The sequence below is a fragment of the Lepidochelys olivacea genome (genome assembly GCF_965140295.1).
Source record: "Lepidochelys olivacea isolate rLepOli2 genome assembly, chromosome: 8".
NCBI lineage: Eukaryota > Metazoa > Chordata > Testudines > Cheloniidae > Lepidochelys > Lepidochelys olivacea.
In genome coordinates this window covers 104,720,881-104,746,402 of record NC_140418.1, presented here as the reverse complement: position 1 = coordinate 104,746,402, position 25,522 = coordinate 104,720,881, and the positions used below count along the sequence as shown (strand labels likewise).

Genomic DNA, 25,522 nt, shown 5'->3' with positions numbered 1-25,522 from the left:
AGCCTGCACAATCCACAGCACGGCGGGGGCCGTTACAGAGCCCGGACACAGAGAAGCAGGGAGTGAGCCGGCCGGGAGCCGGGGGGTTACCGTCCTGCGGAGGTGAGAGCGCCGACAGAGAACGGCTGGTCCGTGGCAGGGCCTGTGTGGTACACGCGAAGCTGGTGGGCACCCTCGTTCAGAGAGACCTAACCAAAGCAAAAGCTGCAGGTCACTTGATTCACACTCCACGGCTAGCCACAGCTTCCCCCTCCAGAGCGGGAGGAACCCACGGCTGCCCCCATCCCTTTCCTGGGCAGACCCTGCAGGGCATGGACTAGCAAAGTGCACTTCCTCCTCAGCGTGTTCCAAGCCTACAGCTGATCTCCAGCCCCTGGCCTGGCCAGCCGAGGTCACTGGGTTCCTGGTTTCAGCAACAATCCAGCTCACCCCGATCCCCCCTCCCTGCCCCACGTCACCCCGCCCCGGAGGACAGGGGAGCTCACCCGGATACCCCCCCCACCTCACCCCACCCCAGAGCACGGGGGGAGCTTGCCCAGATCTCCCCCCGCCGGGTCTCACCCCACCCCAGACCATGGGGGAGCTTGCCTGTAACTCCCCACCACATAGTGTGGGATACTTGCCCAGATCCCCCCGCCCTGCTCTGCCCCAGAGCATGGGGGAGCTCACCCAGATCCCCCCCACCACAGAGTGTGGGCTAGTTGCCTGGATCTCCCCACCCTGCCCTGCCCCAGAGTGCAGAGGGGCTTACCAGATCCCACTGCCCTGTCCCCAAAGCATGGGGGGGCTCACCTGGATCCCCTGGGAATGTGCCCCAGGGGCTCTGTGCGTCCCAGATTCCACAAAGAGATTGAGAGCTGCCCAGCCAATCAGGACAAGCTTGAAACTGAACCGATCCAGGGAGTAGAGCTGTAAGAATCAAAGGCAGCTCGGTGTCAAGTCAGAGCCCCCCAGGAGAGACCCTGCACCTGGACACAGCTGAGCCAGCACCTTGCACTTAACACCTCACAAACTCAGTATGGTCCCGTCACTTGCAGGAGAAGAGCAGCTCCCCTCTCAGAGTGTCTCTCCTTTCCCGCCCCACGCAGCCACGGCTCGCCATCTCCCCCCCGCGGGCGGGGTCTCCACATGGCTCGCCCTCTCCGTGTCTGTCATCTGCCTGGCTGCTGCACAAACCTTTAGCAAGAGTGCAGCGGAGGGCGGATCTGCACGCTATAGTTGTAGAGTGGCTCGAAAATATGGCTGCTCAAATCAAGGCCCGTGGAAATGTCTGGCCCGATTCTGAAAGGAAAAGATGGGGGGGAGACCATAAACCAAAGATCAGTGTCTCCCAGGAGAGAATTTTGGGGCCGTTCCACTGTTCTCCGAGCTCAGGCCGGAGGGTCTTGACATGCTGCACTAGGACCCCTTCAACCCTTGTGTATTCGGGACTGAGATCCATCTCTCACTGGTTAGACAAGCCACCCTGCACCTGCTCAGCGGAGTGGGAGCAGCGTGTCTGTGTGCAAATGCAGGTGTGCATGGCGGAGCTGCGCTGGCATGCCCCATGGGGTCCCCAGAAGTCTCCATCTCATGACCCAGCATTCGCAATGTCAATAACTCACAGTGATGAAGGTACGAGACCCTCATGCTACGCAGCGCAGAGGTAAATGTGGATCTGCATGTGCACTAAGGTACACACATTTTCATTACCATTCCTGGCCCGCCTGCACCTCCCCAGGCCCTGGTTCTGATCCAGAGCCCATGGCTTGTCATTGCCCTGCTGGACCCAACAGCTCGAGACGACATATTGAGAGAGAAGAGGAAGCCCCACCCTCCTGGTGGCAGCCCATGAATTGCTCCTCCTTACTGGTTGTAGCTGCTGTCAAAGATCCGGCCAGTGACCCTAGTGATGGTGACGGCATCGGGCAGGAACCGGGCCCCGTCGATGTACAGGTCGAAGCCGTCCGTGGTGATGAAGGGCTCCGAGGTGGGTGTCTCCCTGGTGTGATGGATGAACGCCGCCTGCAAAGACAGCACCAGATCTTATTGCAGAGCCGTGTCGGCAGCCACCTCGGGCGTGGAGGTGGGTCCCGTTCTTCGGGCAGGGGGCGAGATGGGGCCGTCACGGCCGATTACAAGATCCTGAATCTCGGCAGGGGGTTAGACGAGATGACCCTTCTGGCTCTATGGTTCTGTGAGGACAGCTGGGGATGCTCCGAGCCCAGTGAACCTAACAAGCCCCACATCTCCCGTGCGTGGGCGCAACACAAAGCGAAACCCGGGGCAGCCTCAGGGGGCATTGTAGTAAAGGCTGCACTGGTCCACCCGGGAGAGGGGGACGCGCAGCCCACTTCACTCCTTCCCTGGGCTGAACTGAGGGGACCCCCAGAGGAGTCAGTCCAGAAGGACGCCCCGCCCAGGGCTGACCATGCTGGCTCCAACGCAGATCCAAGCAGGGCAGCATGTTTCCCTATTATTAGGGCCCACTCCATGAATGCTCTATTCTCAGTGCGTCTGCCTACCCCTGCTATGTGCCATGGGGGTTGCTGATTTTGGGGCTGAAAGCGCCTCTCACTCAGAGCCAAGCCCTTGGGAAAACAGGGAAGCCCAAGCCCAGAGGCGTATCAGAAGGCAATGGGCTGAAGGCTGCTGGTTGGTTGCTACTTGCTGAGGCCCCAGTGATCTCTCCCGGCTCAGCAGACGGGGGGTGCGGGAGTGACACACACAGAACGTGGGAGTCTCAGAGCAGGTCAGGAGAGCGCCGTCTAATGCGAGGGTACCTCTCCAGCCAGGCCCTGCCCTGTCTCCCAGGCCTGGCCCTGCCCTGAACCCCTCTGTGGGCAGGTGAGACCAGCCCTCCTGCTTTGCTTAGAGATCCCAGGACCTGGGGTACTCACCCAGGGCCAGTCCCGCGGCTGGCTGAGAGTGACTGGCGACTCGGGTGGGAAAGGCTGGTCAGGTTTCTTGTCGCTGAACACGTGCAGCCTCCCCCTGGCACTGCCGTACGGCGGGAAGCCCTGGGGCTGCCGCTCCTCAGGCTGAAGTGGGCACCATGCCGCGCCCACGGAGACAAGGTGAGAGGTACGGACATCAGTCAGGGTGCAATGCTGGCTGGCCCTGTGAGGTGGGGTCTGAGCTGGTGCTGAGCAAGGGGATCAGGTTGTCCCTTCATCACAGCCCTGGCTGGGACGCGGCACAGGCTGGTCCTGCCTCCTGTTTAACAGGAGCCCTATAGCCACTCTTCCACCAGGTCCTGAGCCCGACGTGTCCCTGTGGCACCAGGGCAAAACATCCCTCCTCTCGCCATCAGAGCACGGCACAAACCTTCCTACGTTTGCACAGACTCAGGCCCAGCCAGTCAGACCATGAGCTTTCCCTCATCCGGGTTACACTGTAACTGGCCCGCAACAAGGGTGGGGGGATGATGGAATCCACTGTGGGGAGCTTATGGGGTTCAACCAGTGCTGGAGACAGAAATCCAGGACATCATAAAGAAATGAACTTCCAGGCCTTATTCGCAACACTGTTCCTGTTCTCTCAACTCACTGCTTAACTAACCCTCCAAAATGCCAAAAGGTGATGCAGTAAGCCAAGGCATTGCAACATCTCTGTGCTAATGCTCTCAGAGGAGTTGGGCACAGCATTGCCTAGGCCTGGAGCCAAAAAAGACATTCCTAGATTTGTTTCCATGCCACAGTGTTTGCTCCCCAACAGTAACCAGGGAACAACCTGGAAACTTCAACCCTGGCAAATTTCAGCCCTGAACAGGATGGAATGGAGAACTGGAGAAATGCATTACTTAATGGCGCTTTAGAACGGCCTGCTCTAGAAGCCTGGATTTGGATCAACAACATAATGAAAAAAAAAAATCAGGGAATCAAGGAGGGAACATTTTCGTGCCAGGGGAAAGCCTCCACGCACCTGCTGTGCTTTCCCATTGCAGTAACCAGTTGCTGGTGCAGAATGTGCATTGTCCATGAAGGTCCCATAGGGCATCACTTTATTTATCCCCCATAGACAGCCACTGTTCACAAAGGGCCTGCTCATGCAGTCCTTACTCAAGCACGTCAATGAGAGTTTTGCCAGAAGGAGGCCAGCAGGATCGGGCCCTCGACCGCCTGCCTTGTTTGTCCCATTATTACACTCGATGGGGTTAAGCCCCGGGCCATCATGTCTGCTTCTGTTGGCCCAGCGCTGGCAACAGACTTACCAGGACGGACAGCGTATGGGCAGCAGGCATAGGGCCATGGTACAGGGTCAAATCATGGGGCCCCGTGTTCCAGGTCACTGCTCCTAGGCCCCCTTTCCTTGCCACATCTGTAAGGACAAGACGTAAAGAAACTAACTTCTCTCTGTCGCGCTGGGAACGGAGCCCCCAAGCCTCAGGCTGGCTGGGATGCCAGATGCACAGACGGCTTACCGGAGCCAACAGGCTTGGTCAGTCTGAGGACACCCCAGGCTGCCAACCACGCGTCAGTTCCCAGCGGCCGCTGCTGCCCACCCGAACCCTGGTCCCACGGGGTGGTGGCCGCCCCTCCACTGGGCCAGTGGTAAAAGCGGACCATCAGGATCATGTCCTCCTTCGGCAGCAGGTCCAGGAAAGTCACCTGGGGGAGAGAGAGGGGCTGCGTTTACAGAAACCTCCCTCAAGCGGGCCAGGAGTCTGTGCCTGTCTAGCGTAGATGCTTACACAGCTGTGTCCGAGTGCCCCACAATCACTAACGGACTTCCCCTCATGCCCCTGTGAGGAAGGGCAGGGCTGTTCCTGCCATTGTACAGCAGGGCTCCTGACACACAGAGAGATGAAGGGTCTGGCCCAGGGTCATGCAGGGAGTCCATGGCAGAGGCATGAATTGAACCCAGAGCTCCTGAGCCCCAGACTGGGGTCTTAACCACAGAGCCACGTCTCCTCCACAGCCACTGCCCTGCCCCGGCTCCTCACCCAGGAGCTGGTGTTCTCCAGCCTTCCCAGGGGAAGTGCGTCTCCTGGGCCAGCTTCTCGCCAGCCCCTGCAAGGCTCTCAGAACGCTCCCTTCTGCAGGCTACCCGGGAAGGCTCTGCCCCCACCCGCCGCCCTGCTCACTGAAACGTCCCAAGGGTGCGCTGGGCTCGGCGTGGCCCTCACCCCTCAGAGAGAGGGAGCTGCCACCTTCCTGCTTGTGCCCTGCTGGGCCTAGCGAAAGGCAATGCGATGTCCCGGCCTCCATGGCACTGCGACTCAAACGCAGGGTCACAAACGTACCCGCGCCGTGGTTTAGCATCGCACCCGAAGCTGCCCTTGGGGGCTGGGGAGAAGGGTGTTCCAGACGCCAGGGCCCACTGTGTGGGTGCCCCCCAGAAGGAATGGGCTCCTGGGCAGAGGAAGCAGACATCTGTCCCCCTGTTGCAAAGACACCCCAACCTGCTGCAGGAACCAGGCTTCAGGATCAAGTGCCTTATTTTTGGTTCGTCATTAGAGGGAGTAACTCCAGGGCACACGGCTGGGTCTCTCTGCTCCCTGCGTCAGGGATCATGCGGTGTGCTACGGGGCATTAAGGGGAGACTACAAGCAGCCTGTGGTTTATGAGCAGGATGGACTATGCAACGGAAGAGTAGGGCAAAATTGCCAAAAAAAATGGCGGGGTTATGCATTAGGGGACTGTGGGTGTACTGTGATCAATGGCTCAGACTCCCAGACACCCCACACGCTGGGGCCGACTGCTGCGGCCAGGGAAGGCAAACAGAGCTGTACCCAACTCTCCCCAGGGGGGTCCTTTTAACTTGTGTCACTGATTCTGGACTCAGCGGCTTGGACCCATTTGGACCAGGGCTCCCCTGCTCTCTCTGTGGCCAGGGACTCAGGGCAACCTTGTGAAATCCTCACTTTGGGGATCCCCCCCCTCCAGCAACACCCCAAAGTTCTGTTACGCTACCTCCTGCTCCCCGAATATGAAGTAGCCGAGTTTAATGTTGGATCTCACAGGGGTCGTGTAGCAGGTCATCCCGGAGTTCCTGGTGCTGATCACCTGGACAGATAGACACACAGATGCACAAACCTATTAACAAGGGGAAGGCGTCAAGTCCTGATACTCCAGACTACGGAGCAGGTTTCCATTGCAGAGCAGCAACAGGGATCAATTAAGCAATAGCTCCCTACAAGTGATCTGCTCCCATCTGAATGGTGGAGGGACCAGAGCAGGGATGAAATGGGGCTGGAGCCCAAAGGACCAGGGTTCTGGTTCTTGTAGGGGTGGAACTGCTGTCCCCCCTATGCCCTATGGTGGCAAATGGGCCAGTCTGCCCTCTTCAAAAGGCCTACAGCTAGCAAAGCACGGGGTGCCCCTGAATGGCCCCACCTGACGTGGAAATAATCCCTCTCTTCAGCACCTTCCTCTCTTACCCCGGCCCAGGGGCTGGGGGGTGCAGTCGATTCATTCAGACTCACCGTTTCCCCAAGCACAACAGTGTCGGCTCCTGGTGGGAGTCCTTCACCAGCTGCTCCAGGGGGTTGGGGATCTGGCAGCTGGTGCATTCACCCTGGCAGTGACCATGTTCAGATGCAGGGGTGAGCCCTATCTGCCCTGTTTTCTGGTGATAGCCGGTCAGCCTGAGGAGCCCGTCTCCCAGTGGGGCGCCTTTCACCCGGTCTATGATGAACCCCAACCTCTTCCCCGCGTCATCATTCCTGGGCTCTCCCTGCTGGGGCTGTGTCCTGCGTTCCTGGGCCTCCGTCAACTTCCCGCCCCGAAGGGCTGCTCCACCATGCCTGGAAGGGTTTGGCCCGATTACTGATTGCTGGGCCCTGCAGCAGCCTCGCAAGGGCAGGGCTGGCTCAGCAGCGGGGTTTGGGGGAGCCCTGCCAAAAGCCAGGAGGGCACAGATGGAGTAGAGACCCAGTGGTGAAAGGCCCCAGCCCCCTTCCCTGTCTTCAGGCCCATTCTCCCTTGGCCCTATGCTCTGGGCCGCCTCCCCTTACCCAAACGGGACTGGGACAGGCCAGTGCGAGAGACGCTGGCCTCGTGGCCTGCAGCTGTGCGACCTGGGTCCTGCAAACGCCAAACCAGGGGAAGGGGCGGCCAGCAGCCAGACTCCTCGTCATCCCCTCCAGGGCTGTATCTGGGGGGCACCCCGTGTCACCTGTTGAACTACAGGGGCAGGCTTTGCATGGGGCTGAGCTCTGAGCAGCAGCAGCCCCACAGAATGACCCTGCTACAGCGCGGCCCGTTACTGCCCCCGCACCCGCAGTGCGGAGAAAGACAGGCAGCCAACGGGGAGAACCAGACAATCCGACAGTCTTTACCTGCAAGGGCCTTGGAGTGGTCTGTGATCCCCGAGCTTCTGGGGTCGTACGAGGACCCGGAAGTGGGGGGAAGAGAGGGGTAGGAAAGGGGGATGGGAAGAAGGGAGCGGCCAAGCTGGCTGCAGTACAGTGTACAGGATACGCAGGGGCCACAAGGGTGTGTGCCGGTGTTAGGATACCTGGCGCTCTGTCCTGTGCTTCCCCCCCTGGGTCAGCAGCTCGTAGGTGGCGGAGGGACATTAAAGAGAAAGCCAGGGACCTGCTGCTGGCAGGGCATGGCCAGGCCTATCGGGATGGCACCAACCCCTCAGCCTGCTGAGGGCCAGCGCTGCGGGGCAGACTCGGAACAAGGGACACGCAGGCCGCTCTGTAGGATGAGGGGCTCGTTGAATTAGCACCGGCCACGTTTCCGGCTTCATCACGTGGTGACTATTTATACAGCCCCTTCCATCCCAGGCAGGACAGAAGGGTAACCGGGAGGTTCCTTACGGAGCCAGGAAAGGGCTGCCCCCGCCAATGTCGGTGGGAAGGACCAGGGCAGCTAATGAGACTCAGCCCATGTGCGCATGGAAGGACAGGGCACTAGCTGCTAAGCTACAAAGATGACCTGGGAGAAGGCATGCGGCAAAGGCAGGGATGCTTGCAGTACGGGAACCCTGAAATCAGGGACAGGGTCACCCCGAGCAGAGAGCCCAGGGAGGAGAAATTAGCACGTCAGAGTCAGACAGAGACACACCCCGGAGAATCAGAAACAGCTTTTGTTAAGCAGTGACAGCCAGGGCCAAAACCACCAAAGGTGAGAAAGAGGAGCTGGACTCTCCCCAGGCTGGGATCCCACAGACCCGGGACCCCTCGTTACTGATATTATTCACACGCCCGTCAGAACATGCCTGGAGGCCCACATGGAAAATCTATGCACACAGCCAATGGGTAGGGTCTCCCTTAACCTAATGTCCAAGTGACCCCACAAGCCCCTACCTTCAGCTCTGCTATCCCCAGGAGAATACTCTGGGGGCTTCGCCATGTGCTGGGAAGGCCAATGAACCTGATGTCAGAGCAAGCGAGGGGAGCAAATTCCAAAGTGTGGGTGGGGGAAGGCTCTACCCCACCAAAGGAAAATGCCCGGATGTGTAGAGCCAGGAGCTATGCAGATTGCTCATTAACACCAGCAGAGGATCTTGCAGCTGATGTTGACTGCTCAGAACGCGAAAGCAGCCTGAACTTGGGATAAAAACCTGGTTTGCAGCATTTGCAAGCTGGTAATGAATCTACAGCTCCTTCTTTAAGCATGGCTGCCCAGGCCAGGCGTCGTGCATTTGCAAGCAGTGCTTGAATCATAGAATCATAGAATATCAGGGTTGGAAGGGACCCCAGAAGGTCATCTAGTCCAACCCCCTGCTCAAAGCAGGACCAATTCCCAGTTAAATCATCCCAGCCAGGGCTTTGTCAAGCCTGACCTTAAAAACCTCTAAGGAAGGAGATTCTACCACCTCCCTAGGTAACGCATTCCAGTGTTTCACCACCCTCTTAGTGAAAAAGTTTTTCCTAATATCCAATCTAAACCTCCCCCACTGCAACTTGAGACCATTACTCCTCGTTCTGTCATCTGCTACCATTGAGAACAGTCTAGAGCCATCCTCTTTGGAACCCCCTTTCAGGTAGTTGAAAGCAGCTATCAAATCCCCCCTCATTCTTCTCTTCTGCAGGCTAAACAATCCCAGCTCCCTCAGCCTCTCCTCATAACTCATGTGTTCCAGTCCCCTAATCATTTTTGTTGCCCTTCGCTGGACTCTCTCCAATTTATCCACATCCTTCTTGAAGTGTGGGGCCCAAAACTGGACACAGTACTCCAGATGAGGCCTCACCAATGTCGAATAGAGGGGAACGATCACGTCCCTCGATCTGCTCGCTATGCCCCTACTTATACATCCCAAAATGCCATTGGCCTTCTTGGCAACAAGGGCACACTGCTGACTCATGTCCAGCTTCTCGTCCACTGTCACCCCTAGGTCCTTTTCCGCAGAACTGCTGCCTAGCCATTCGGTCCCTAGTCTGTAGCTGTGCATTGGGTTCTTCCGTCCTAAGTGCAGGACCCTGCACTTATCCTTATTGAACCTCATCAGATTCCTTTTGGCCCAATCTTCCAATTGGTCTAGGTCCTTCTGTATCCTATCCCACCCCTCCAGCGTATCTACCACTCCTCCCAGTTTAGTATCATCCGCAAATTTGCTGAGAGTGCAATCCACACCATCCTCCAGATCATTTATGAAGATATTGAATAAAACCGGCCCCAGGACCGACCCTTGGGGCACTCCACTTGATACCGGCTGCCAACTAGACATGGAGCCATTGATCACTACCCGTTGAGCCCGACAATTTAGCCAGCTTTCTACCCACCTTATAGTGCATTCATCCAGCCCATACTTCCTTAACTTGCTGACAAGAATACTATGGGAGACCGTGTCAAAAGCTTTGCTAAAGTCAAGAAACAATACATCCACTGCTTTCCCTTCATCCACAGAACCAGTAATCTCATCATAAAAGGCGATTAGATTAGTCAGGCATGACCTTCCCTTGGTGAATCCATGCTGGCTGTTCCTGATCACTTTCGTCTCATGCAAGTGCTTCAGGATTGATTCTTTGAGGACCTGCTCCATGATTTTTCCAGGGACTGAGGTGAGGCTGACTGGCCTGTAGTTCCCAGGATCTTCCTTCTTCCCTTTTTTAAAGATTGGCACTACATTAGCCTTTTTCCAGTCATCCGGGACTTCCCCGGTTCGCCACGAGTTTTCAAAGATAATGGCCAGTGGCTCTGCAATCACAGCCGCCAATTCCTTCAGCACTCTCGGATGCAACTCGTCCGGCCCCATGGACTTGTGCACGTCCAGCTTTTCTAAATAGTCCCTAACCGCCTCTATCTCCACAGAGGGCTGGCCATCTCTTCCGCATTTTGTGATGCCCAGCGCAGCAGTCTGGGAGCTGACCTTGTTCGTGAAGACAGAGGCAAAAAAAGCATTGAGTACATTAGCTTTTTCCACATCCTCTGTCACTAGGTTGCCTCCCTCGTTCAGTAAGGGGCCCACACATTCCTTGGCTTTCTTCTTGTTGCCAACATACCTGAAGAAACCCTTCTTGTTACTCTTGACATCTCTGGCTAGCTGCAGCTCCAGGTGCGATTTGGCCCTCCTGATATCATTCCTACATGCCCGAGCAATATTTTTATACTCTTCCCTGGTCATATGTCCAACCTTCCACTTCTTGTAAGCTTCTTTTTTATGTTTAAGATCCGCTAGGATTTCACCATTAAGCCAAGCTGGTCGCCTGCCATATTTACTATTCTTTCGACTCATCGGGATGGTTTGTCCCTGTAACCTCAACAGGGATTCCTTGAAATACAGCCAGCTCTCCTGGACTCCTTTCCCCTTCAAGTTAGTCCCCCAGGGGATCCTGGCCATCCGTTCCCTGAGGGAGTCGAAGTCTGCTTTCCTGAAGTCCAGGAAAGAAGTCCTGAAGTTCTTGGTATGCACGGTCATAGAATCACAGAAATGCAGGGCTGGAAGGGACCCTGAGAGGACATCTAGTACAGCCCCCTGCCCTGAGACAGGACCAAATAAACCTAGACAGTCATTTGCACCTGCAAATTACAGAACGTGCCCATCATGCCATGTGCTAACCCTGTCGGAGCACAGAATCTGGGCTGGACCCGCAGTGTGTACTCAAGCAAAGTTTCCAGCCGTGGGTGTTTTGCCTGCAGTCATGAGTGCTGGGTTTTAGCCTCTATCATTTATTTACACGTGCAAATGGCTGAAAAATTGGGCACCTGGATTTAAAGGCCTTTAAAGAAAAAAAAACACCAAAACCCTCATAGTGTGACCCCAAAAAAGGACATATTCAAACCATTCAGAGAACACACAGTCCAAAGGCCCAGAACCTCCTGCCACTGCATTCAAAGGCAAAACTCTAACGGACTTCAGTGGCAACTGGATTGAGCTGTGAACCCTAAAAAATTACACTCATTACCCTGCAAATACAGAGAGACTCATGGGTACAAAGATTCTCCATGTTACAGGCGGAAGGATACAAAAAGTAGTCCCCCCCCAAAATGCTGGCTGAAAAGTTTCTAACATTCCCTCCCTTTCGCCCCCTTCACCTGCACTCTGCCCCCTCCCCAGAACTTCCTCTCACATTTACAAAACCAGGCCACCAGAGAAACGTTTCCTTCTCCTATCTCATATGTAGAAATGCCTCTCTCCTTCCACTCAAAAATCCCCCCTGCCTGAGGTAACTAAGGGCACGTCTACACAGCAAAGGCGCTCAGAGATCAGGTCAACTGACTCGAGCTCATGCCGCAGGGCTAAAAATAGCAGTGTAGACATTTGGGCTCAGGCTCGACCCCGGACTCCAAGATCCTTCCTCCTACCTGGGTTCCAGAGCCTGGGCTCCAGCCCCAGCCCAAACATCTGCACGGCTATTTTTAGCCCCACAGTGCAAGCTCAAGTCAGCTGACCTGGGCTTTTGCTACCAAGGGGTCTTTTTTGCTGCATAGACGTACCCTCTGTGACGCGTGACTTTTTAAGTAGAGGTACAAGAAATAGTCCCATTACAATTCCTAAAACTGTTTTTCTGCAACAGGAGGCATGCACAGAACCTAGAGAAGCATGCCATGGGCCAGCACCTCCTGCCTTTGGCCGTCTCTGTCTATTGGTTTCTAAGCTCTCTGGCCAAGGAACTCACTCTGGATACATCTGTACAGCTCCTAGGACAACAGGGCTCCGATTGCCTGGGGCCTGTGCACCTTACTGTAACACAAATACTCGTTTCTATTACTAAAACTTGTTTGGGTTGGTCCCATAACTGACCGACGAGCCTGCCAGCTATGAGTAATGCAGACACCCCAAAGGAGTGCTGATAAAACCCTATTCACCGCCCCGTAGGGCCATGTATTATACAAACCCACATATGCGCATTTACACACACACACGCACGCACGCTTCTTGGGCTATGTTTATGAATCTTTTCATCCCTTTTTTAATACTACGTTTTGAGCATTTCCCTGACTCAGGGTTAGGGGAAGGGAAATCCCATTCCCGGAGGGCTACTCCTGGAATGGGGGGGGAAGGGCTGGAACATCCCCTTTCTCACCTTTGACTAGTTTTGTGCTGGACGGGTGGCTCCTGAATAGGAGGCGGGTCAACAAAGCCAGTGTAAGGAGGAGCAGAAAGGTACAGGCTGGTGGGGACAGGGTGGAAAGGGCGTTGGGTTGGAAGGCTGCCTGCAGGGGGTGCTGTGTGACGGGACACCTGTAATCAAGAGAAGAAAGCACATTAATTACAGAAAGCTTCCAGGATGGAGGGCCCGCTCCTGCTACAGAAATAACTGTCTATTGGAGCCGTCGCACGGACAGGAGGGGAGAAAGCTTCCTGGGTGACGTGATGCCGTTAGAGGACTCACTGGGCAGCCAGGGTTGAATCTCCGAGCCCTGGATCGAAAAGCAGGAGCTGAGCAGAAAGACCCTGCCGGGAGACAGAGCACCTTGCTGGGCTTCAAATAGCAGGAGGCTTTGCGCCGAGTCTGCCCTCCGACACCTGCCCGAGAGCGAGCCCGAGGCACATGGAGTGGAGTCCGTGCCGAGAGCCTCTCAGCGCGCGGGCAGAGCTAGGGTAACGAAATCCAGGGGGAAAACTCGCCATTGCAGGCCGGCAACAAACCATATGACCAGAGCACTTAGTACACTTCACAGGAACCCAGCCGGAGGAGACGAGCCCTCAGGGGCATGAGTTAGCTTCCCGCTCCAGGCTAAGCAGGGTGCTGTACAGGCCAGTGCTGGCATCAAACGCACAAGGGCTCCCGCTCACCGTGGGAGGGTACTGGTACATGGAGGCGTTGCCAGGATCGATCTCGGCCATCGACTGCAAGTCGGCGTCTCTCGCATTCACCACCCGAAGGTAAAGCTCCGTCTTGCCAGCCTGTGGGAGGAGCCAGAGGTCAGGTCTCAGGAGGGCGGGTCTGGGACTGGAGAGGTATTATCACTCGGCTTTGGGCAATGCAAGGCCTGGAGCAGCCAGGCTGTTCTGCATTTCAGTGTCCACCATGTTTTGCTCTAGCCCGGTCTTAAAAACAGGGCTAGTGTTTGTTATTTCCACACTTGCTGAGCCCGGTAAGGGCTGGCGGGATTTTGCTGAAGCTTTAAGCGAATAGCTAACTGACCTCGAAGGTAACAGCACGAGAGCGTCACCCCAGAACAAGGAGGGAACGACCCAAAGAGGGGGAAGGGCAGGTGTCCTGGATCTCAGGAAGGCCTAGCAGCCTTGACTCTGCTCACCTGAGGGATCCCGTTCAGCTGCTCTGTTGTGAGGCCCGGCTGCACCGGAAGCAACCGGACCGGAATCTTCCATCGCCCGCTGATCAGCTGGTGGAGCTGGTCAAAAAGGTTGATTTTGGCCCATCCTCGGGAGGCCAGGCGCTGGATCTCCTGCCCGTAGGCGTCGAAGCCCCCAGAAGCCTGCAGCTCCATCACCAGAGCGATGGAGGTTGAGGGCCGGACTCTGGAAGACACGGACGAGGGAAGCCAAGTTATGGACGGAGGTGTCACAGAAGCGGGCAGATCTCTCCTCCTCGCCGCAGCCACTCCACACCCTCCCTTCGAGGAGCTGCTCTCTGTGCATTGCCTGGTTCAGAGCGTAAGGTCTCCGGGGCAGGGACTGGTTCTTAAAGTGCCACACACATTTACCAAGCAGGGGGAACGGTTTCTGGGTAATGGAAGTTGTCCGTAACATTTCGAAGAGCATAAATCAGCTCACTTCACACATGGCTGGGGCTCTCAAACAGGGACTGAGCCCCCCTCTCTCCACCCCAGGTCAGCAAAGGCATTCTAGCAGCTCTGCCTAGGAATGCTAACCTAGCCCAGCATCAGGGCGGCAGTGCCCCGTGGGACAAAGCTCGGGCACCCCTCCTGTAGCCCGCCATGCAATGCTGTACAAAGGAACGTAGGATCTGCTGTAGCAGATCAAACCACTGGCCCATCCAGTCTGGGGTGCTTTTTCCAACAGTGACCAACACCAGATGCCTCAAGGGAAGGGAAAGCAGATGACACCCAGCTGATTTTGCAGTGCTGTCCATAGAGGGAAAGTGTTCCTTGTCCAGCTGTTCCCAACCACCCATTAAAGAGACATCCGGGGTAGCAGGGCAGGATGAAGAGGGTTAAATTTGTTCCATACATGGAGGAAGAAGGTGATAGCCGTTTGCCAACACAGCTCACCTTGGGACTGGCTGTTTAGTTGATAGGATTGCACGGTTGCCTCTCTGCCCGTCTACTACATACGGTGGGGACTGGACCATTTGGCAGTAAGCCACAGGGAGAGGGGTTGGCTTGCCCATCTCCTGCCCGTTACGGTAAAGCCCGGCCACTAGGCAAACCTGGAAGAAGGTAGGGTCCAAGCCCAGCAGGAAGTCGTAGAATATCACAAAGCCGGCCCTGTGAGGGAGGGAGAGGAGGCAGAGAGACAGGTGATGAGAACCTTCTGCACGGCACAAGCATCAATAGATGGGGAAACTGAGGCACAGAGCGGCGCCCTAGCTACTAGGCCACACTCCTGAAGGCAGATGTTAACTGCAGTGAAAAGCTCCTGGGTATCTGGTGGAAGCTCCCCCTGCTAGTGTGGGTCATTTGCCAGCAGCAGCCTTTGAAGAGAGCTTGTTCCAATGACCCTACTACACAGAGGAAGCATTTGATGCCTGGCTCCCCACAGCTGGGCTAAGGCCAGAGGTGGAGAGCAGCAGCTGCAGTTTTCCAACGGGGGTTGTTAACAGTTCTTGCTGGGGAGACATGAACCAGCTCTCTCGTGCCCTGTTGCCTTTCTCCGGCTGAAGCAAGCTGGTTAACATGTTCTCAACCCCCCAGGGCAGCTCATGATGGCCAGTTCCCAGGACACCTCCTACAAAGCAGAGTGGGAATTGCAGCGAAGGATTATGGGACATAGGGGTGGCTGGCCAATGACAAGACACGTACGCTGGGTCATACGGAGCAGGTCCCAGGGCGTCCGGAGGGTCCAGCAAGTGTCTGCTGAGATGGGTCTGAGGCCCCATTCGCTCCTGCAACAGGCAGAAATAGCATGAAGAGCTTCCAGACTGGCCCCCGTGCATCACAAACAACAGCGCGGAGCAGCCGTTCAGCCAGACACCGGGCTGTGACTGCTAGACCTCACCTGCTGCCCACAGAGCCCCAGCCCTGCCGCAGGGCGACTCGGGGTCAGAGAAGGAAAGACTGGTTAAGTACGTGATCTAGCGGGAGGCGATTGCACGGTCTCCCACAGCCCAGTCTGGGGCTGCTTTGACAAAGCACCTCGCTTTGCTGCACTGGCTCTGCGGGGCTGGCAGCAGGAGAAAATGTCTTTGGGTCAGGGATGCGCAGGGAGCAGGCAGGGTGGGTGGGGCAATGACAGTGTCACATTTCTGGCCATGCAGATGTTAACCTGCCATGTGGAGACCTGGAGACAAGTGGCATGCTGTGCACACGTGGGGTTCGGGGGTAGCTGTCAGTGTCACAACAGACAGACACCTGGGGGTCCACAGCTAACCATCCACCAGGTGCTCTGAATGCACAGTCACACCCAGCTTTCTGCGAGGGATTTTGGATCATGCTGTCCAGGCAGTATTTCCTACAGTGAGCAGGACTGTAATTACAGCTACCATTAGAGGGCACTCAAAGCACCGTGGGAACTATTAGCACATGCCGGGGTCTGGGCACTTGGGAGCCACACAGAAGACCCACAAAAAGAAAAGGACGACTTGTGGCACCTCAGAGACTAACAAATTTATTTGAGCATAAGCTTTCGTGGGCTAAAACCCACTTCATCAGATGCACGCAGTGGAAAATACAGTTGGAAGATACACACACACACAGAACATGAAACAATGGGTGTTGCCATACCCACTATAAGGAGAGTGATCAGGTACGGTGAGCTATTACCAGCAGGAGAGAAAAAAAACCTTTTGTAGCAATAATCAGGATGGCCCATTTCCAACAGCTGACAAGAAGGTGTGAGTAACAGTAGAGGGGAAAATAAGCATGGGGAAATAGTTTTACGTTAAAGCTTATGCTCAAATATATTTGCTCATCTCTAAGGTGCCACAAGTCCTCCTAGTTCTTTTTGCTGATACAGACTAACACGGCTGCCCCTCTGAAACCTGTCACAGAAGACCCGGTACACCTGGACGTGGCTGGGAGGTTATGGTCTTCAGGAAGCCAGAGCAGAAACAACCTGGGAGCTAGTCTCCACATGAGCTTTTCTTTAGTCAGGAACTGGAACACCGGGAGGGGACCAGATCCTGGATTATTTCAGCCCCATAAGTGCCTCCTGGAGACATTAAAAGTCAGCTACCAAGGCAAAAGGAGACCTTGTGGGCCCCGCCTCCCATCCCCAGGGAAAGGACTCTCACCACGAAGGGGAGCTCACGCAGGCCTGGCAGAGGCAGGGGCGGGGGAGGTGGCCGGGGCGGGGCCACTGGCGGCGGGAGCATGGGTGGCGACCTCCTCCCAGCCCGTCGGGGCTGCATCCTCTCTGCGCCATGTCTCAGCATCCCGATCTCGGCGTGCAGCTGAGCCCTCTCCATGGTGTGCACCCGCTCCTGCTCCACCAGCACTTTGTCCAGAGCGCCTGGGGGAAGGGAGCCAAAAAGCAGAGGGGAGGCGCACTGCCGAGCAGCCGTGCAGCCTGAACGCAGGGCACCATAATGGGTTCTGGGCCACCGGGGCCACAGGGAAAGGGAGGGAGGGGAGCAGGCAGCCCAGATGCCCCGCTCCCTGCGCTGGCTCCCCATTCATCCTCACTGGGCTGCGCTCTGATGGATTCCTGCTCTCCCCACCCTGCCCCCAGGGTACCGCAACCCCAGCGTGCACGGCACCCAGGAGCACGCTCACGAAGCTGGGCGCAAGGAGTTCTTGGGGCAGAGCTCCCAGCTGCAGGAGATCAGGAGCACAACACAAAGCTCATCTGTTGGCATCCGCCTTTCCTTGACCAAGGAGACAGCAACTCTCTGGCCAGCAAGTCCTTCCTGCCCTTAGTTCTCTCCACTCAAGGACAGGACGATGTACGAAACTGAGCAGGGGGGTGCAAGGAAAGGGACCTACGGGGATATCACTGACCCTTCACGTCCTCGCACCCGGTGAGCCCATGTCCCAGTGACTGGGGCAGCAGGGATAGGGAAAGATAAACAAAAACGTATGCGCAGGGACACCCATCCCAGCCAGGCACCGGCCCTACTGCAGATGCCCGCAGCTTCCCTTCACTGTCATGGTCGTGAGCGGCCCACAAGCTGGCGCCCTGTCAAGGCATCAGGGGCGATGGGCAGGAGACAGGAGAGCACAGCGCCTACCGCAATCAATATCACCTCCCTTGCCTGGCATTGGACAGGGCCATCGGGCCAGCGGCTCCCGCACCAGGGCTGCTGTTGATTAAGTTAGCTCTTGGTTGGTGTTTTATGAGACATGTAACTGGAAAACATGTGCACTGCCCTATATAGCTCCCGCCGGCAAGAGCTGTGTGCAATAATTACCATAGCTTATTTAATGACCCCCCACCATGGGTCTTTGGCAAGGACTGACTCTCCGACCTTCAGCACCAAAGCACAGGCCTCCACCACTAGAGCTGAGGGAGTGACACCAATAACTAGCAGCAGTAGTAGGTTCTTTCCCTCTGTGTGGTGTCTGCAGAGGACACCACATGCATCCCAGGATGCATTATTGACAGCCCTCTCCCCCAGCGTGCTGTGGTATCAAAGCATCAACGCCGGCCCCACACAAGGAATGTAGCAGCGGCGACCAGAACACCCTCACTCAGCCGGGTGCTGAATCCTGGGCCCCTGGCAAGGGGCAGGTTGGTGTCATGTTCGGAAGTGATGGCTAGTGTATTTACGTATACACCCGCAGCCGCCAAGGGAGGGGGTCACAGGCCACACCGGGCCAAGCCCGGGCCGGTGTCAGAACGGTGCAGAGGGCTGGCTGACAGCCCGGGGGAAAGGGCAGCACGTTTCCAGGACACCCTGGGATTGGTACGGTCCTGGAAACGGAGCTGAACTAGGTCACTCTAGCTGCGCAGCCTGCTGCGGCCTCTGGATGGAGGCGGAGATGCGGTGTGACCTGGCAGCTCTTGGCCACAGTATCATGGAGGTGACTGCTGCACTCTCGCAAAGGTACCCCACACCCCACTGCACTGCAGCCGCTGTGATGCCACCAACAGCCGGCCCCGTTCAGGCGCTCTCAGGGATCCCTCTGGGCCACGTGCTCCGTGCTGCGGAGAGAGGCTGGACATGCCCTGCTTACCGTCATCTGCCCTCCTCTTGTCCCTCTGCATCTTCAGCTTAAAGAGCTCGTCCTCCAGCCGCTGATTCTCCAGCTCCACAGCCAGCAGCTCTGCGTCCAGGCCCCGGTGTTCTGCAATCACAGCAAGCGGGGACACTCACAGTTACACACGGGAAGAGCTGTGCCAGGGGCAGGGAGAGAGCAGGAGGGATTTGCACCTTCCACTGCCAGGCGCCAGCTGGGAGGATTCGAACTCAGACCCAGGTCCTTGGCTTGCATGCAGGGTAGGAGTGTGGCGGCCTCTGAGGTTAGTGCTTTGCAGCTGTTCTGGAGCACAGTGACGTGACGTTAATGCTGCACCTCAGTGTGCTAATCCCAGGCTCCCAGACACCTGGAACAAGCTCCACTCCCAGGGGTCCCTGGAGGAGGGGCAGGAGGGACTTACTTTTCTTCCGCTCCTTGTGTTCCTGCCTCCCAGCCGCCCTCTCCAGTGCCGTGGCCTCCACCTGCAGGTCGTACATCTGTGCCAGAACGGCAGGGTTGCTCCCTCCGCCCTGCAGGTAGGCCAGGTGCAGGGCTCTGAGGGGAAGCAGAATGGAGTCAGGCCCCTGGCAGCCTACGTCTGAGGGAGCCTCTCTCAGCCAGGGGTGACTGAACCTCATGTGCACCCCCACCCCAGGCCCGACACAGTCCTAGTGGAGAGCTGCTAAGCTGGAGGGCTAAGGGCCAATCCGGCCTGGCCCCAAGATGCTGGGCTAGATGGGACCTAGAAGGCCATTTCCATCTCTCCATCCTGAGATCCACAGCAGGAGCGGCCCCATTTAACTGCACCAGGGTCTCCCCAGTTACAGAAGTGCAGGGTTGGCCTGGGCCCCCACTGCTTCGGTGGAGCCGCTGGCAGCGGGGCTTGTGCGCACCTTATTTCCGAGGAGAGGGGCCCAGCAGCCGGAGGGAACGGGATGAGACTGATGGAGACCTTCCCGCCCGCCTTCCCCGCGGCCTCGGCTGCGTTGGTACGGCTGTCTGGCTCCAGCCTGCTTCTGAAAATGGAACCAAAGCAGGGCGGGGAGTGAGATCTACCTGGGTTGCCGCTCCCCATCAGCATTTCCCCTCTGGTCCCTGTGCTTCATCTCCTAAATCAAACCTACGGCAGGAGCTGCCCTGAGACAGGAAACACGGTGGAGCCCAAAGGTCCCTGGGATTATCTCGGAGTCTTTGACGGACAGGAGTAAGGAAGCCAGCATGGCCGAGGGACACCTCCCTCCCCGTCTGTATTATCATTAGCTTTGACCTCAGTTGGCACCTGTCCCTTCACACGCAGGCCCAAGGCCATCTCCTCCACAGCTCCCACTGGCTGGAGCAGCCCCCGTGTGTCCCTCTCCGTGAATTTTCAGATTCCAGCTGGAGGGTGAGGTCCCCTCCCCTTCTGCTTTCAGCCTTGTGCCTGAGAGCTCCCCTCATTCGCCATGGAGAGCTCCTAACTCCAAGGCTGGGCTCAGACTGACACCTCACATAGCTCTTCAGGCACCTCAGGGCCCAGGGAGCGTCCAGGGATCCAGGCACCCACCTTCAGCATCTAAATCTGGAGTCTGGGCCCAGGAAGTCTGTGCACCTGCTCTCTGGAACTGAGTTTGACTTGTGACCGTCCCTTCTCCTGCACTGTTTAACTCTGTGGAGCATCCTGGGGCCCGGTCAGCTCCCAGGGGGTCTGTGTGCCAGACTGTGCTGACAGATCACAGCATCAGCCCCACTCCCCTCCCAGCCTCTCCCCCGGCTGGGTCTAGGGTGACCAGATGTTCTGATTTTATAGGGACGTCCCAATTTTGGGGCCCTTTTTCTTATATAGGCTCCTATTACCCCCCTGTCCCGATTTTTCACATTTGCTGTCTGGTCACCCTAGCTGGGTCCCTTCTGAATTGGTATCCTCCTTCCAGCGAACTCCTGCCCATCCACGTGGTAGCAGCATAAGCTCTTCCTTCCACTGGGAAGCGAGAGACACACCTCCTGCCAGGCCCGGGGATCAAGAGACCGAAGAGCAGGGCATGGTGGCGGGCTCCCCCAGCTCCACAGCAGCACCATGCTGCCCCCACACTAGGTGAGGACACTTGTTGGGTCCTCACCTCCAGGCTGCAGCCTGCATGAGCCCAATCTGGTCTCTCAGAGCATCCAGCGCCAGCTGGTTCTTCCCCTCCTGGGCCTTCAGCTCCAGCAGCAGCTGCTCGATGTACGTGGTGGAAGAGTTGCTGACGGCCAGCTCCGACAGGCGCCGGCGGATTTCTGCGGGACACACAGGGATAACTTCACCGCACAAGACTACAGTCGGTCCACCAGGATCCCCGCCTCTCTGCCAGGCCACATCGCACACACAGTCCGGTCTCCCTGCCTCCCACCTGACTGCATCTGGATCTCCCTCCAGCACATCCCAGGACGCTGAAGGCAGCTCTGGTTGCTGGAGACCCAGCTGGGGTGTGTGACCCTAACCAATGGGAGTGGGCTTCTCCCATCCATTTAGCAACATCCCCCTCTTCTTTGGGATGCCCAGGCTACTGGGAACCGTGCGTCAGCCCAGTCAAGGCTGCCTGTCTGCATTCACCTGCGTCCCGGGATACTCCAGACTTGCTGCCCCACTGCTAATGGGAATAAGTATGAAGGGGAGAGAATTCAGCATAGGGGCAACATGCATGCTCCCCTCCTCCTACCCTCTCCCTGCTGCTCCAGATGCTGGTTCCTGGCCTGGATATCAGCCACCTGGTGCTCGTGCGCCTTCGCTATCTCCTGCAGCCGCTCCCTGTACCCCTGCTGGTGGGAAATCCGACGGCTGGCATCCTCCTGGAGGACAAGCAAAGCCCACAGGAGCAGAAGGCATAACACCACGAGAGCCAATTCTAGTCAAACTCCGTGCAAGGGTGGAGGAGCCCATGGGGTGCTGAGGACGACCCCATTCTGGACAAGCTCAGAAAGCCCTCGACTGGCTCAGCCAGTGAGGGGCGACAGATGTGCTGTCTGCCCAGTTCACATGTAGAGAGTCAGGCACCGGGTTAGAGGCCCAGATTTTGACAGGAGGAGGCTGGGAGCGAGGCGGGGGCGGGGGTCCCAGCTCTGAAACTGCTCTCCATGCTGAGCCAGTAGCGTCAGGGTACAGCACGAGGCTCATCCCTTCAGCTAACAAGGCGAGACAGGACGCACGGGGGCAGTTCTAGCTACCTGTGGGTCTCGTTAAGTTTGCAGAGTTGCCAACTCTCACCACCTGGGGATTTTCTTAAAGCCGAAAGCTTTGCCCTGCCAATAACCTCCTCTCTCTCACACCCTAGAGTGGCTTCAGCACCATCCACTGAGAGAAGGCTGTTGGGTCTACAAAACCCAGGATGATGGTATGTGTTTATGAGCCACATCTGCTGGCCCCCTATCTTTTAACTAGGTACATATGTACAGTCGCTCTCGCAACAGGAGTGACTTCAGGCCTCCGCAGACCTGGGCAGGATCTGACCCAGTGACCAAGACTTCTCTCTGTATCCCAGTGTCCAAGGCGTTCCACCCTCTTCTGCACGGGTTCTAATTGCCTCCCATTCCCTGCATATTTCTCAAATCACAGAGTTGCCCTTGCTTGGTTTTACCTCTGGCTTTAAGGGCTGGAGAGTAGGGACAGTGTCCTCCAGAGACATCCTCAGTTTGTGGAACTGTTAAAAGAAAGAGAAGTGATCATGTCCTGATAGACATTCCCTCCTTCTGTATCAGCACAATATAAAAGCTAGGACAGGGACCCAGAGGTAGCTAGGGGTTGCTGATGCATTAAACCCCTTCAAAGGTTCTGGTGAGAGAATTAACTCAGCTAACGCTGAAGACCCTTTAAAGGTACAAAATGAGTGACTGAATCTTGCACCACACACGCACCGCCCACTGTTATCTCATGTCCCTAGAAATGTCATGGGTCTTTTGCTAGCTTTTCAAATCACCCCATGATTTTCCCAGAATCCCAAAATATATCAGCTAAGAAGCCAGGGCCACACTTATGGACGCAAAGTGTAGCAACCTGCATGGAACCCAGCGGGAGGAGCACAGGTTGCAGGAGGGAAGAGTATGAAGAAAGCACCAGGCCGTCAGTCTGTGTGCGCATGGCTGCAATACACTCGCTGCAGTTGCAGCACCTCTGTAAATAGTGCTCTTAATAAAGAACTAATTTAGTTTAACACACATGGCGTCCTTTCATGATATTACCCGGCACACAGCACAGGAAACACAAAGGGTCACTCCCGCATTCACCCGGTGCTGTGGCATGCAAAGCAGCAATGGGGACTCCTGGGTTCGTGCTCCCCTCAGTGCCCTGCTTTTTAACAGTCCTTGAAAATGCACGGGACTCAGATATGCATCGCAGGAGCGCGTGGAAAGGGGCAGCAGCCTCCCTCACCCATACAGGATGCTCAGTTGCCAGAAGCGTCCGTAACCCATTCCCTGATTCCGTCTATGGGCCCGTGAAATGGGGATCTGTGGGCTGCACGGAGGAGCCACGGTTGGGGACAGCGGAGGGTGAGGACCCAATGTAAAGAAGCGGGGAACTCCAAATTCCAGCACAACAGTCACCATTGCTTGCACTCAGTACCTCCTCAGCCAACTTCCTCAAGGCCTGGCTCTCCAAGGGGCTCCCTTTAAGCTCGTAGCCTCCGAGCAGGTTCCTCTCACGGTGGCTCAGGAAGTCCTGCGGCTGCTGCCCCAGACGGACTCTCCTCACTCGCGGGCTGCTCAGCTGCCGCCGCTGGACCAGAAAGCAAAGGACCACAGCGCGGGTGAGCGACAAACACATGGGCCCATTAATGTGGGTGTGGGAGGGGGGGCCAGGGGCCATGGCCTGGAGCAGCCGGCCTCAGACTAAGACCTGGGGAACCCCTGCACAGTGCCAACAAACTGGGTCTCCCACCTCCAAGACTTGGATCCGTGCAGCTGTAATGGATTCTTAGACTGACACTGTACTTCAAACCAGGGGTTCTCACCCTTTTTCTTTCTGAGTCAGGAGTTTTCAGGAGTTTTGCCACTGACATCAATAGGGCCAGGATTTCAGGCAAGGGATACATGCACCACTGTCTGAGAACTGCTGCCTTCCACTGCTTTGGAAATCTCCGGCTTCATTTCTGTGTGGCCAGCTGCATGTTAGGATGATCCCCGTTCTCACCTAAAGGGGCCGCTGCTTTAGCCCAGAGCTGGGGCAAAATAGCTAAATCTGATTACCTGCCCCACCCCACCCGCCAGGCCTCCTCCCAAAAATGCAACACACCTGGTTAATCCCCCTCTGCAATAACTATATGCCCCCAAGTGGCCCTCCAGGACAAGGGACGGGCTGAATCTCCAAGTGATAGCCACATGTCCTCCTGTGCTGGGATACACTGTTCGCAGCAGGAAGTGGAAGCTGTATGGGGAAAGCTCTGGTGATGGGACTGGGTGGCAGGGATGAGGTGCTGGGCTCAGCCTCTCACAAGAACATAGAGCATCTTCCAAGCCCCCTGTGAACATTCATCAAGTCTCAAGGCCCCACAGCGAGGTGGGCAACTACCATTATCCCTGCCTCACAGGTGGGGGAAACTGAGGCACGGAGCGGGTAAGTGAGTCATCCAAGTCCACAGAGCCAGTCAGTGTCAGAGCCAGGATTAGAATTTAAGCAGCATCCAATTCCTATAGTGATGGGTGCCAGCATAAAAACCCAGTGAGACAGATAGATCTACAGAGCTTGCAGCTCAACGCTCAGACCACTAGACCGGGCTGTCTCTCTACCAGCACCTCTCAGCCTGTGGGGCTGTGACCAGCACGTATCTGGGGAATGGAGGTGGTAATTCTACAGCTTGTTTAGGTTCTTTTATTGTGCCCACCCAGCAAGGTACCTGAGCACCCCACACTCTGAATCTTGGTGCTGTCTGCCTGGCAGGGACATTACAGAGCCCATGGGGTACCCACTGCAGTGAGAACAGTGTCTAGAGAGGAGTGTTGAATTTTGGCAGCACGTACTATTTAGCCACCACTCGGCACCCCAGAGGTGGCTGCATTTTCACAGAGCTATCAAGCACTTCAGGAGGGAAAGCCCTGTAGAAATATAAGCTATTACAACGGAATCAGAGGGGGAGGGATTATTTGCATCCGGATCCCTTCTGGAGTCTGTCCGGCTTATTTGTTGCACCCAGCCTGTGGAATTCAAATGCAGGAGGCTTTGGGGAATGGACTGGGAGCGGGCAGGGCTGGATTACCTACTTGTTCGCTTACACGCTGCCATCTCCTAGCAACTCAGCAGACAAGCCTGGTGCAACACTAGGTTTCCGTTGGGGAGTGAACAGCACTTTCCAAGGCTGGTTCATGCCAGGGTTCACACCCACTGCCAAGTGCTGAGCTGAAGAGAGCTTCTCTCTCTTCCTAACGGCTGGGTGCAACACAGGGCCTCCACGGGCTGCCTGCTGGTGAATGCACCATCCCCTCAGCAGGGGAGAGAGAACACACTGAAGGGATAGGAGGAAACCCTCTCCCAGAGGTCCCAAGCTGGGTGGGGTCCCCCCATTGTGCGAGGGGCTGTACATACATACAGTGAGGCAGCCCCTGATTACATTAAGAACATAAGAATGTTCAGATGGCCCATCTAGCCCAGTCTCCTGTCTTCTAACAGCGGCCAGTGCCAGGTGCCCCAGAGAGAATGAACAGAACGGGTAATCATCAAGTGATCCAGCCCCTGTTGCCCATTCCCAGCTTCTGGCAAACAGAGGCTAGGGACACCATCCCTGCCCATCCTGGCAAATAACCATTGATGGACCTACCCTCCATGAACCTATCTAGTTATTTTTTGAACCCTGTTATAGTCTTGGGCTTTCACAACATCCTCTGGCAAAGAGTTCCACAAGTTGACTGTGCGTTGTGTGAAGAAATACTTCCTTTGTGTTTGTTTTAAACCTGCTGCCTTTTAATTTCATTTGGTGACTCCTAATTCGTGTGTT

General features: G+C 56.4%; 1 protein-coding gene across 1 annotated transcript; it reads right to left on the bottom strand.

Annotated features, from left to right (window-relative positions):
- Nucleotides 1-12,399: 12,399 nt before the first annotated feature.
- CCDC17 (coiled-coil domain containing 17) lies at nucleotides 12,400-23,223 on the bottom strand (the record flags this gene model as incomplete). Its single annotated transcript, XM_084635670.1, has 13 exons — nucleotides 23,158-23,223; nucleotides 22,175-22,237; nucleotides 21,260-21,389; nucleotides 20,681-20,837; nucleotides 19,478-19,600; nucleotides 19,006-19,139; nucleotides 18,582-18,692; nucleotides 16,700-16,917; nucleotides 15,270-15,352; nucleotides 14,520-14,735; nucleotides 13,584-13,806; nucleotides 13,117-13,227; nucleotides 12,400-12,561 (listed from the first exon to the last, which is right to left on the bottom strand). The coding sequence occupies exons 2-13, from the start codon at nucleotides 22,220-22,222 to the stop codon at nucleotides 12,400-12,402; spliced, it is 1,716 nt and encodes a 571-aa protein (XP_084491796.1). The 5' UTR covers nucleotides 22,223-22,237; nucleotides 23,158-23,223.
- Nucleotides 23,224-25,522: the final 2,299 nt, after the last annotated feature.